This window comes from Ranitomeya variabilis, chromosome 3 (assembly GCF_051348905.1).
Source record: "Ranitomeya variabilis isolate aRanVar5 chromosome 3, aRanVar5.hap1, whole genome shotgun sequence".
NCBI lineage: Eukaryota > Metazoa > Chordata > Amphibia > Anura > Dendrobatidae > Ranitomeya > Ranitomeya variabilis.
Window position 1 is genome coordinate 77,768,959 of NC_135234.1, and position 14,120 is coordinate 77,783,078.

The 14,120-nt window shown below is 46.1% G+C and overlaps 1 protein-coding gene across 1 annotated transcript in view; it reads right to left on the reverse strand.

The window, feature by feature from the left end:
* The window catches only part of ITGAE (integrin subunit alpha E), a 179,764-nt gene that overhangs the window by 131,943 nt on the left and 33,701 nt on the right, over positions 1-14,120 (reverse strand). The window contains exon 3 of the mRNA XM_077294231.1: positions 8,852-8,976. Coding sequence (XP_077150346.1) covers positions 8,852-8,976 — 125 coding nt within the window. The remainder of the gene's footprint in view (positions 1-8,851; positions 8,977-14,120) is intronic.

Consider the following 14,120-nt stretch of genomic DNA (forward strand, 5'->3'; position numbering starts at 1 on the left):
AAGAAACAGGAAGTCTATTTTCCCTGCATGAGTCATCATTAGAACTACACTTCTATTCTCTACAAGGTTCCTGACAGAGGATAGGAGGGGAGCAGCTGGGTCAAGAGTTGAAGAGGAGGATGACTCATGCAGGTACTATGTGTCTAGCACAGTTTAAAGTCCATAAATCTGGAATCAACAAATGTTTCATCAACAAAAATGATTGAAGTGGAATTATAAATGTAGGTGAAATTGAGAACTATATTGTTGGAATCGAGAAATTATATCACCCCAGTCATCTCCTCGCCTCCACACACAATGCAACAACTATGGTACAAAAATTATTCTTATGAAAAGGCAAGTGCATGTAGCTCTTTCAAAAACAAGTCCAGCAATACCTTTACATGGCCAGTCTGATCCTCTGTTGCTGAGAAATCAGAGTTTGAACTGATATGCAAATGAATATGGTAGATCTGAAGCCTCGGCCACTCCAGCTCTATTCCCTGCCCATTGCCAACTTCTCCAGCATTGCTGATGGCTTCTTTGCCTGAAGTCACACAGGATGGAGGCTGTCAGTCACGCATGAGGAGGTGGTGCTGAGTGTGAAATAGAGCTGGAATGACAGAGGCTTCAGATCTAAAACCAGTTCTTCAGCCTCATTTACATATCAATTCAAAAGCACTATGTCACACTGCGATCTCATTACATTGTTTGTACCAAGTGAGCGCATCAGAGACTGCTGGTGGTCTGCAACCTTCATAATTCTGTCTTACACTGATGACAATGTCATGATATGACCAGGGGACACACTGCTACGTTTCTGTGCTTGTTTGAACAAACAACTATGTTCAGAGAAAAAAGATGGTAACGGAGTTCCATTCACGTCATTGCTGTCTATGGCCCCTTTGGTGGTTCATCTGAATTCCATATTCAAGGGGATTTAGACAGAAATCACATACACTTCAGAAATGCAGTGTGAACAGAGCCTCATATACACACTGCTTTATGCAGGGTAACTAGGGGGAAGCTGAAATTATGTACAAATTGAGCAGCAGCCTCCTCAGGTTCTCCTGTTCACAAAGGCACTGTCCCAGCAGACATATCCCTCATCTCCTTCTCTGCTGGAATTGCTGACAAGAGTAGAAGGATCTGAGACAGTAAGGACAGGAGCAGCTTCTATTATATTATCTCTTGAGGCAGCACACACTGTTTATCTATCAGCTCAATTCGGTAGGTGCCAGCCCGGCCTGCAGTGTCTCCGACGCTCCCTTCTGCCGCTCTGAGGTGTGCCATGTAGGATGGCAGGAACACTGGCCAATGAGCGCTTCCATCAGCCTAATGGGGGAAGCTTCCATTGACCAGTGTTTTCATGCATGGCACACTCCCTTTTTCAATGCCATGTCATTGACTATAATAAATAATGATGAGTCACAGTGTGCTCTGTCATGGATCATATGATCATTTTTAGCCATATATGCCTGTTGGAGAAGGACAGCAAGAGAGCTTTGTCATCTTGCCAGTCATCGGGCTGACACTCACTGTACCCCATCACCGCTCAAAGAAGGAACTGCTTATTGCAGTGGATGATTTGACATTGGATATGTGTGCCTGTGGGGGGAGCACTCCAGTGCTTTTTTTTTATTTTACCATCTATTAGCAAATAGCAAATGGCTAACGCATCTGAGTGCTGTGAGATTTTCCAATGTGGATCCAAGTGTTGAATCAAACTCGACAATAAAAGTCTATGACTTCTTAAAAAAATCAGACAGCACAAGGATGCTGATAACTAGTAGGATTAAAGGGACTCTGTCACCCCCTCCAGCCGTTAGAAACTAAAAGAGCCACCTTGTGCAGCAGTAATGCTACATTCTGACAAGGTGGCTCTTTTAGTTATTGGTGCAGTCAAAGCAGAAATAAAGCGTTTTATAATTTTGCAAAAATACCTGTCTTTAGTCCTGAAGGCAGATCTTAACCCCCCTGCTGCACACGCCACACTGCCGTCAATCAAGGATTCTTCGGCGCCGGGTGCCGCCCCCTCCGCGCTGTTTTCAAATGAAATCCGGCGCCTGCGCTGTTTTGTTCTGCCTGGGGCAGGCGCAGTGAGCACTGCCCGTCTGACCTCAGATGCAGTCTCGCAGACTGCGCCTGTGCGGCCACCCAGCTTGTGAATCCCAGCCCCGCAGTGTGTTATGCATTATGCACAGTGCGGGGCTGGGATTCCTGGGCATGCGCACTGCGTGTGTCAGCCACTCACCCAGGTCCCCCACCTTACAGCGTGTGTATCTTCAGCTGATCGAGACTGCATCTGAGGTCATCTTCCGCTCTGGGATGCCGGCGCATGCGCAGTGCCTACACGCCGGGCCCGGCGTTCTCAGACTCCATCACACAAGCTCCATGCGGCGCCCCCAGAAGCCACACAGCTGCGTTCGGTAAGTCACCGATCATTCTGTATTTAAGTAAGAGGCAGGGCATGCAGGCGCCACCCCTGACGAAGCCACCAGAGTGTGGCGACACGCGTTGGGTGCCTGCTGCCCGCACCCTCTCCTGTCACAGGGTGCACATGCCCTATAGATCTTGCCCCACTCCGCAGGCTAATCATATTGTGGATCTGTGGCTGTCTTTTGGCTCATTCATTCTTTCAGGCCGGCTGTTTTTGTGGTGGGTATTAGTCCACTCATCTACATCTCAGGTCACCACGTTGCCTTTATCACCGGCTTTGCCAGGTTGTATATTTTTTTGTGGCCATAACGGCATACTATTGGATGATGCTTTCTTAGGCCATGTTTGCCCTTAGGGTACCCTCAGGTTCTCACTCATTTGTGTGGGCATGGGGCTAGTGGGGCTTTGATCTACATGTCATGCTATTACGCTGTTATTGATACTACATTTCATCTGTGGGCATGTGTATTACACTCTGTCAGGGCTAGTGTGGTGCTTTTGCCTCATTTTGTGCATTTGGACATCATGTGGGTATTGTTTACCCCTTTGCTGTTTTTAATGTTTTTAACATGTTCTGTCTCTTTTTGATATGTGTTCAATAAAGCTGCTGTTTTGATACTATTTTGGTGGTGACTCCCATCTATAAGGTCCTCTTTTTCTCTTTTTATATTTGGCAATTGTTCAGACCTTGGTTTGAGTCCCGCCGACCGTGGTGCCCCCATTGTTTTCTATTTGGGATACTGTTTGTATATGTGGGTGTTTTCTCCCGCATCTTCGGGGTGTTGGCACACGGTCTTGCGTTACCAGGCATTCTTTATTATTTAGCATTTTATATTTCTTATATATCATGGATTTGGCAGCTAGGGAGGCTGCATGGAGCTGCCAGGCTAAAAATTTGTTTCAGGATGACAGTTTGGGTGTTTCTGACCTTGGGTCCGGGGTGGATGGTTTTCATCAGGTGACTAAAGAACTCACTAGCCTACATAAAACATATGCTAAAACCTGGTGGAATCTTAAAACTCTAGAGGAGTATAAACGAGTAGGCATCATTCCCAGGGGTCTCAGGGTACAAATATTCCCTGCATGGGAGGTTGACGCCGGGTTCCGCAAGATTTGGGAGTCAGGTCTGTCTAAATGCTCATTCATCATTTTGGACATGTTGATTGAACATGACCAGGGGGTTCTTAGGTCCTTGAAAGACAAACTTCAGATCTGTGAGGGCAAATTGGACAGCTTTGATCACAGAGCATTGGTGGAACTATTCCAGGGACAGCTCAAGTTGACTCTTGATGCATTCGAGAAAGATATCACCAATAAGAAGAGACAAAAGTTCAGGAGAGATCAGATGGACTTTAAAAACGGACAGGCGTTTAAATGGTCACATAAGGGGAATAAGAGGCCTGGAAATGGGTTGGACCAGGCCGAGACCAACACGGCCACATCATCGGATATACCCTCCAGTGATGGTTTTTTATCCTCCGAAGTGAGCGACACCGAGGGCGCAGGAGGAGGGGCCGCAGGAGGGGTCATGGGCCAAAAAAGGCGCACTCGGAATCGCAAAATGTGGTCGCCTCATTTCCCATGGGAGACGCGGCAGAACAGGAGACGTCAACTTCAAAATCTTCACTAATTACTGGTAAGTTGCAGATTATCAATTTATCCAATTATGTGTTATCTGACTGTGAGACTACTTTATTAGAAAAAGGCCTCTCTTTCTGCCCTACCAGTGGGTTGGATAAATTTACATCCATTAAGGATGTCTATCTGTTCTGCAGGCAGCTCACCTTTAAATTACTTTATCACCGTCCTTCTACTCTAGATGAATTACCCCTGGCGGACAGGCTAGTCCTGAGGGATCTCCTGGACTTACTGGAGGAGGGAGAAGAGTGTCAGTCCAGAAGAAAATTTACTGGAAGACTTCCCTCACAAGCAACACCACTGTTCACGTTGTTTCCGGTGGTACAGAGTTTCTTCAACGCTGTCTGCAAAGAGGTACATGATCTTAAAATTGATCCTATGAGGCGGAGAAACATCAGCCACAAAGAACAGGCCATTTTGACCAAATTGGGCTCGAACAGAGATTTTGTAATCCGTGAGGCAGACAAGGGGGGCAATTCAGTTATTTGGCCGGTAGACCTTTACACACAGGAGGCCCTATGACATCTGGGTGACTCTAATTGTTATCAAGTGCTTCCCTCAGACCCCACCTGTGTTTTTCAGAGTAAATTGAATCGCCTTTTGGAGGCAGCCTACACACGGAATATTATCAACAAATGTGAAAGAGATTTTCTTACTAACCACCATCCCAGGACTCCCACCTTCTATATGCTCCCGAAGGTGCACAAGTCTTTACAGGCCCCTCCGGGTAGGCCTATTGTTTCCGGGATTGGTGGGTTACTTGAACGGCCGTGTGTTTACATTGACTTCTTTCTCCAACCCTTAGTCACCTGTCTCAACTCATACATCAAAGACTCCACTTTTCTCATTCTACAACTCCAGGAAGTAGAGGTCCCATCGGGGGCGTGGCTTGTCACCCTCGATGTTGAATCTCTTTATACGTGCATTGGACATGAACTGGGAATACATGCTGTGTCCTTCTTCTTGGACTCCAATACTACTGGGGATAGAGGACACGACTCATTCATCTTGGATCTGTTGCTATTCGTGCTTGAACAGAATTATTTCATTTTTGATCGTGTGTACTACAGGCAGGTAAGGGGTACTGCCATGGGGGCACGGTGTGCCCCCTCATACGCCAACCTCTTTTTGGGGTGGTGGGAGGTCACCAAGGTTTTCCGTCTTGAACAGTTTTCTCAACATGTCATGAAATGGTTCCGCTACATCGATGATGTTGTGTTTATTTGGACAGGTACTTTGGAACAGTGTAAAGACTTTGTGGGTATACTGAATGACAATCCCTGGAACATACGCCTCACCTCACAATACTCCCAGACGGACATCGAATTCCTGGACCTGAGATTGCAAGTGAATGGACCAAAAATCTCCACGACTCTATATCGCAAGCCTACGGCTACGAACAGCCTGTTACATTTTGACAGCTTCCATCCATTACATCTTAAATCAGGTATTCCAAAGGGCCAATTTTATAGAGTCATGAGAAACTGTAGTGATCTTCAGGAATTTACAACTCACTCTCAGGATCTCACTGCACGCTTTCGAGAAAGGGGGTACCCCAAACAGATCATTTCACAAGCGTTTACTGCAGCCCACCATAGCAACAGGGAGGACCTTCTACAAAGTAAAGCCAAAATCACTGAAAAACCATTAGGAATTATTACGGTGTTTAATAATCAATGGCAGGACTTACGGGGCATTTTATCAAAATTTTGGGGTATCTTACAAAGTGAGTCTAAGTTGCTCCCCCACATTGCCCCGCATCCTAATTTAATAGCCAGAAGGGCTCGAAACTTCAGGGATTGTCTAAGCCACAGCCATTGTCTAAGCCACAGCCATTTTCAGCGTCCCGTCATCAAAATCCGTGGAGGGGGTAGATTGGTGGGCACCTTTCCCTGTGGGAATTGTAGCATTTGTCCCTATACCAGTAGGAATGAAAGAATTATGGTGCCTTCTTTGTTTCCACAGACTCCCATCAAGGCTTATTTTAATTGTAGGTCTCGAAACCTGGTCTATGCGTTGGTATGTCCCTGCCCTAAAATTTATGTGGGCCAAACTACACAGGAACTAAGGTGACGTATACAGCAACATTTCTTTACTATTACAACGGCACAGAAGGACAAGGCCAAAGGGAAAACCCTCACTTCAGTGGCCTCGCATTTTTTGATTGAACATAATTCACAATGGACTGGCACGAAGGTCCTTGGATTGGAAGCAGTTCATCTGAACATCAGGGGAGGAAATGTTACCCTTGAACTTCTGAAGCGGGAATCCAAGTGGATCTTCGATTTGAACTGTGTTATTCCCATGGGCATCAATGAAGATCTACTGTTCACTGGTTTTTATAAACAATAATCTGGACTGACATGTTGCCTTTTGTGAAATATGGTTCTCTCTGTCTTCATATTTTCTCTCATATATCAATTTGTATAATATACCCCTTCTGGGGACTTTGCTCCTGCTGTCATTCAGCGGGCCCTTTAATACTGTGGACATGTTTTCATTGGCACAGCCTTATGGTTATTTTTATTCTCATCTATCATGAGAGTTTATTTATCATATAGTAGGTTTCCACTATTTTGTACAGTTTTGTAAATATGGTGTAAAATAGAAGACATTTTTCACAGGAACAGTTGTATTTCTACATTTTATCCTCTGGAATTTTGCAAATTTTCTGATCCCTGTATTTTGGTTGCCTCAAAAGTATACCTTAAATGTGGCATTCACTATTTTCATTTTCATTTATTAGCTTATCTGGGAATGTGTTTTCATTTGTTGCCTTAATATTCCACATATTGGTACCCGCAGGCATTGCTCCTGCTAATAGATTCGCGCCTTATACCCTTCTATACTTACCCCTGTATTTTGCGTAAGTGCCCCCATTGCAGTGTGTCTGCTGCCTTGGCAACTAGGAGCGGAGTATCTACTTCCGCTCTGGGATGCCGGCGCATGCGCAGTGCCTACACGCCGGGCCCGGCGTTCTCAGACTCCATCACACAAGCTCCATGCGGCGCCCCAAGAAGCCACACAGCTGCGTTCGGTAAGTCACCGATCATTCTGTATTTAAGTAAGAGGCAGGGCATGCAGGCGCCACCCCTGACGAAGCCACCAGAGTGTGGCGACACGCGTTGGGTGCCTGCTGCCCGCACCCTCTCCTGTCACAGGGTGCACATGCCCTAGAGATCTTGCCCCACTCCGCAGGCTAATCATATTGTGGATCTGTGGCTGTCTTCTGGCTCATTCAGTCTTTCAGGCCGGCTGTTTTTGTGGTGGGTATTAGTCCACTCATCTACATCTCAGGTCACCATGTTGCCTTTATCACCGGCTTTGTCAGGTTGTATATTTTTTTGTGGCCATAACGGCATACTATTGGATGATGCTTTCTTAGGCCATGTTTGCCCTTAGGGTACCCTCAGGTTCTCACTCATTTGTGTGGGCACGGGGCTAGTGGGGCTTTGATCTACATGTCATGCTATTACGCTGTTATTGATACTACATTTCATCTGTGGGCATGTGTATTACACTCTGTCAGGGCTAGTGCGGTGCTTTTGCCTCATTTTGGGCATTTGGACATCATGTGGGTATTGTTTACCCCTTTGCTGTTTTTAATGTTTTTAACATGTTCTGTCTCTTTTTGATATGTGTTCAATAAAGCTGCTGTTTTGATACTATTTTGGTGGTGACTCCCATCTATAAGGTCCTCTTTTTCTCTTTTGATGTTCTGCCTGGGGCAGGCGCAGTGAGCACTGCCCGTCTGACCTCAGATGCAGTCTCGCAGACTGCGCCTGTGCGGCCACCCAGCTTGGGAATCCCAGCCCCGCAGTGTGTTATGCATTATGCACAGTGCGGGGCTGGGATTCTTGGGCATGCGCACTGCGTGTGTCAGCCACTCACCCAGGTCCCCCACCTTACAGCGTGTGTATCTTCAGCTGATCGAGACTGCATCTGAGGTCAGACAGGCAGCGTTCACTGCGCCTGCCCCAGGCAGAACAAAACAGCGCAGGAGCCGGATATGATTTGAAAACAACACGGAGGGGGCGGTACCCGGCGCCGAAGAAGCCTTGAGCGATGGCAGTGTGGCGTGTGCAGCAGGGGGGTTAAGACCTGCCTCCAGGACTAAAGACAGGTATTTTTGCGAATTTATAAAACGCTTTATTTCTGCTTTGACTGCACCAATAACTAAAAGAGCCACCTTGTCAGAATGCAGCATTACTGCTGTACAAGGTGGCTCTTTTAGTTTCTAACAGCTGGAGGGGGAGACAGAGTCCCTTTAAGGAGAGAAACCATTTTTTGTCATCAAACAAAACCTTTGGAACTCTGCCCAAAATATGATCACACTCTGATGAAAATCTGATAAAACTCTGATTAAAAACACTGACAAAACTTGGTCTGGGTTACTCAAAAGAGAAAATCACTGATGTGAGAATGATTTTTTAGCTGTAAATGTAGTAGGTGAAAGCATCTCATTCTGATCTTACCGTGATGGTACAGAATGAAAGTCACTGCGTAGCCCCATCATTAAGGCCATGTTTACACGTCCACTATTTGTTCAGTATTTTACATCAGTATTTGTAAGCCAAAACAAGGAGTGGGTGAAATATAGAAGTTGTTCTATTGTTTGTTATACTTTTCCTCTGATTGTTCCACTCCTGGTTTTGACCTACAAATACTGATGTAAAATACTGACAAAATACTGAATTTGGGCACTCCAACTACAGTAAACAGTATAAACGTTTTGCATAAATGTTTGAAAAACAAAGAAAGCCATAGAACATCTTATGCCTTGGAGATAGAATACCTGTTTCAAGTTTAATGTTCTCCATTTTGCAATTCAGATGTAGCTCATCATCTTTCAGCTCACATTTATACAGCCCTTCAAAAGTTCTGCTCTCAGAATCCTTTAAAGGTGAGAAAACATAAACTCTGCATAGACAAGAAAAAAACATATTAGTAAATAGTACAGAGTCATTAGTAAATTTAGAGCAATGGCGACATATTATAGGCATATCCGAATCAACAGCAAGTTAATAGGGGTACATTTACTACTGTAGCAGGTTATAAGATGGACTGTACAACTCTGCTGTTCCGATATGTAACCTCACGCTGCAACAGGATAACAGATTGCCTATACATCTCTGCAGTTCCTGTGCAACCATCACTTTTTGCTCTGCAGCAGGGCCGCAATCAGGGCATTACTGCTCTTACAGCTGTATGGGACACGGTGAACAGAAGGACAGAAGGGGGGCCTGGACCCAGTCCGGACTCCCCTCATGTGCTTCTGCTCACCGGGCCACAGAGTATAATAAAGTATCGTGTGCCATTATAGGGAGCCTTCTTGGAGTTCCATGTAGCTCCCAGTCAGTCTAGTCCATGCTTTTGATGGTGTATACATGAAAACGTCATCGTGTACGCGCCAGCATGTATGCGCACCACTCGCCAGGACACCAGTCCAGAAGTGCTGCTGCAGGGAATCATATGAGAGGTAGATATGAAAAGCTTTTTTTTTTTTTCTAAAATGATTTAAATGGACTTAAGGGGAGCATATGATGAATTGAGGGTGTGGGATGGGGGATAGTTAATGATGATTTATTGAGGTGGGTGAGCGCAAATAATGATGAATTAGGAGTAGGGGACAGCAAATGGTGAATTGAGGCTGGGGACAGGGGACAGCAAATGATGAATTGAATGGGGGACAGAATATGATGAACTGAAGATGGGGGGTGGAGAGAGCAAATAATGATGACTTGTGAGTGGGAAGGTGGGTAGAAAAAATGATGATGACTTGTGAGTGGGAAGGTGGGTAGAAAAAATGATGATGACTTGAGGGTGGGGTGGGGGAGAGGGTAAATTATGATGAATTCAGGGTGGGGTGCAGAAAATGATAATGAATTGAAAGTGGGGATGGTGGCAGGGCCGGACTGGGACTAAAATTCAGCCCTGGCATTTGAAGTTACACAGGCCCACTTGTCACATGGTGACTTTATAATATGTTTGTACACTTGTAGGCAGGGCCGGTTTTAGGCAAAGTGGGGCCCTACGCCTAGGCAAAGTTTAAAATGGGGCCCCAAATGCTAACATATTGCACATCACACAAAAGCATTTCGGTTGTATTTACAAGCGCTGAGTTCAGGCCGCTTTCCACCGTCTGAGAAAGAATGATGGGACAGAACGATCACTAACAGATCACTAACCGATCCCCATACAGTATCATGTTATCAGCAGCACATCTACAGTATACACCGGCGATGTGCTGCTGAGAACAATGATTTTTGTTCCGGCAAAAACAATCTGAATATGCAGCATTTTACTTGTTTAGTAAAATACACCCCATAGTCCTCCATATATTATAATGTGCTCCACAGTCCTCCATATAGTATAATACACTCCCTATAGTCCTCCATATATTAAAATACACTGCTCAGTCCTCCACATAGTATAATACACTCCTCATAATCCTCCATATAGCATAATACACTCCTCATAGTGCTCCATATAGTATAATGCACCGCCATAGTCATCCATGTAGTACAATTCACTTCCCATAGTATAATGCACCCCATAGTTCTTCATATAGTATAACATATTCCCCATAGTCCTCGATACAGTATAATGCAGCCCACATATAGTATAATGTAGCCACCACCCTACAGAATATAATGCGGCAACCACAGAGTATAATGCAGCCACCCCACAGAGTATAATGTAACCCCATAGAATATAATACAGCCCACCTCCCCATAATATATAATGTAGCCCCCCATAGAATATAATGCAGCCCCCATAGTATATAACACAACCTCCCCCATAGTATATAACCCAACCTCCCCCATAGAATATAATATACCCCCACAATAGTATATACCACAGCCACATAGTACATAACATGGCCTCCCCATAGAAAATAATATACTCCCCATAGTATATAGCAAAGCCTGCATAGTATATAGCACAGCCCGCATAGTAGATAACACAGCCCACACAGCAGTATACAGCACAGCCCACACAGTAGTATATACAGCACAGCCCACACAGTAGTATATACAGCACAGCCCGCACACTAGTATATACAGCACAGCCCGCACAGTGGTATATACAGCACAGCCCGCACAGTGGTATATACAGCACAGCCCGCACAGTAGTATAACCAGCACAGCCCGCACAGTGGTATATCCAGCACAGTGGTATATATAGCACAGCCCGCACAGTGGTATATCCAGCACAGCCCGCATAGTGGTATATCCAGCACAGTGGTATATCCAGCACAGCCCGCACAGTGGTATATCCAGCACAGCCCGCACATTGGTATATCCAGCACAGCCCGCACAGTGGTATATACAGCACAGCCCGCACAGTGGTATATACAGCACAGCCCGCACAGTGGTATATCCAGCACAGCCCGCACAGTGGTATATCCAGCACAGCCCGCACAGTGGTATATCCAGCACAGCCCACACAGTGGTATATCCAGCACAGCCCGCACAGTGGTATATACAGCACAGCCCGCACAGTGGTATATCCAGCACAGCCCGCACAGTGGTATATCCAGCACAGCCCGCACAGTGGTATATCCAGCACAGCCCGCACAGTGGTATATCCAGCACAGCCCGCACAGTGGTATATCCAGCACAGCCCGCACAGTGGTATATCCAGCACAGCCCGCACAGTGGTATATCCAGCACAGCCCGCACAGTGGTATATCCAGCACAGCCCGCACAGTGGTATATCCAGCACAGCCCGCACAGTGGTATATCCAGCACAGGCCGCACAGTGGTATATCCAGCACAGCCCGCACAGTGGTATATCCAGCACAGCCCGCACAGTGGTATATACAGCACAGCCCGCACAGTGGTATATACAGCACAGCCCGCTCAGTGGTATATCCAGCGCAGCCCGCAGTGGTATATACAGCACAGCCCGCACAGTGGTATATACAGCACAGCCCACACAGTGGTATATCCAGCACAGCCCACACAGGGGTATATCCAGCACAGCCCGCATCTTTCCTCCTCCCCCCCCCCGAGAATGTCCCCACCCGCACCCGCAGTGTCAGAGGCAGAGCGGAGAATGATGGGAGAGGGAGCGTCTGTAGACACTCTCTCCTCCTTCATTGCATTCAACTGTATGAATGCGGCGGCAGGGGGGTGAGTCGGCGGCGGCGGGGGGAGGCGGATCGAGCGGCCCACGACTGGCACTGGCCCTTCTGGCATTTGCCAGAAGTGCCCAATGGCCAGTCCGGCCCTGGATGGTGGACAGCAAATGATAATGAATTGGGGGTGGGGGAGATTAAATAATGAATTGAGTGTGTGGGAGAGCAAATGATGATAGATTGAGGGTGGGAAAGAGAGAGGACATCACTTAATGAATTAGGGAAGAGGTGGGCATGTAAATAAAATTAATCGGGGAAGTGGTAGGTACAGTGGGGGATGTTGAGGATGATGAGGTGTTACTGGTAATGAATTGGGGGGAAAAGGACAGGTGCTAATTTATTTATTTATTGGGTAAGGAAAGTGGCTATTTGCAGTTAGTGGCGGCACAGTGGTGGATTATAATTTATATTTGGAATGGTGGGTTGTATAATAACTAATTATATATTAATAGTGTGTGCACGTCTGTATTCAGCTGCGTAGTGTAGATGTTGGGGACTGTGCTCTGGGCGCAGTCTAGAAAACTGTGTCATTTTATGCAGAGATGAGTTCTGGCTGGAATAAGTGATGACAGTCTGTGCTGCATGAAGTAGAAGAGTGAAGATGAAGGACTTCAACTAGAGACTTCACCGGTGAGTCAGTTTGTTACCTGCACACTGAGACTACAGTGGGGCAAAAAAGTATTTAGTCATTCAGCAATAGTGCAAGTTCCACCACTTAAAAAGATGAGAGGCGTCTGTAATTTACATCATAGGTAGACCTCAACTATGGGAGACAAACTGAGAAATAAAAATCCAGAAAATCACATTGTCTGTTTTTTTATCATTTTATTTGCATATTATGGTGGAAAATAAGTATTTGGTCAGAAACAAACAATCAAGATTTCTGGCTCTCACAGACCTGTAACTTCTTCTTTAAGAGTCTCCTCTTTCCTCCACTCATTACCTGTAGTAATGGCACCTGTTTAAACTTGTTATCAGTATAAAAAGACACCTGTGCACACCCTCAAACAGTCTGACTCCAAACTCCACTATGGTGAAGACCAAAGAGCTGTCGAAGGACACCAGAAACAAAATTGTAGCCCTGCACCAGGCTGGGAAGACTGAATCTGCAATAGCCAACCAGCTTGGAGTGAAGAAATCAACAGTGGGAGCAATAATTAGAAAATGTAAGACATTCAAGACCACTGATAATCTCCCTCGATCTGGGGCTCCACGCAAAATCCCACCCCGTGGGGTCAGAATGATCACAAGAACGGTGAGCAAAAATCCCAGAACCACGCGGGGGGACCTAGTGAATGAACTGCAGAGAGCTGGGACCAATGTAACAAGGCCTACCATAAGTAACACACTACGCCACCATGGACTCAGATCCTGCAGTGCCAGACGTGTCCCACTGCTTAAGCCAGTACATGTCCGGGCCCGTCTGAAGTTTGCTAGAGAGCATTTGGATGATCCAGAGGAGTTTTGGGAGAATGTCCTATGGTCTGATGAAACCAAACTGGAACTGTTTGGTAGAAACACAACTTGTCGTGTTTGGAGGAAAAAGAATACTGAGTTGCATCCATCAAACACCATACCTACTGTAAAGCATGGTGGTGGAAACATCATGCTTTGGGGCTGTTTCTCTTCAAAGGGGCCAGGACGACTGATCCGGGTACATGAAAGAATGAATGGGGCCATGTATCGTGAGATTTTGAGTGCAAACTTCCTTCCATCAGCAAGGGCATTGAAGATGAAATGTGGCTGGGTCTTTCAACTTGACAATGATCCAAAGCACACCGCCAGGGCAACAAAGGAGTGGCTTCGTAAGAAGCATTTCAAGGTCCTGGAGTGGCCTAGCCAGTCTCCAGATCTCAACCCTATAGAAAACCTTTGGAGGGTGTTGAAAGTCCGTGTTGCCAAGCGAAAAGCCAAAAACATC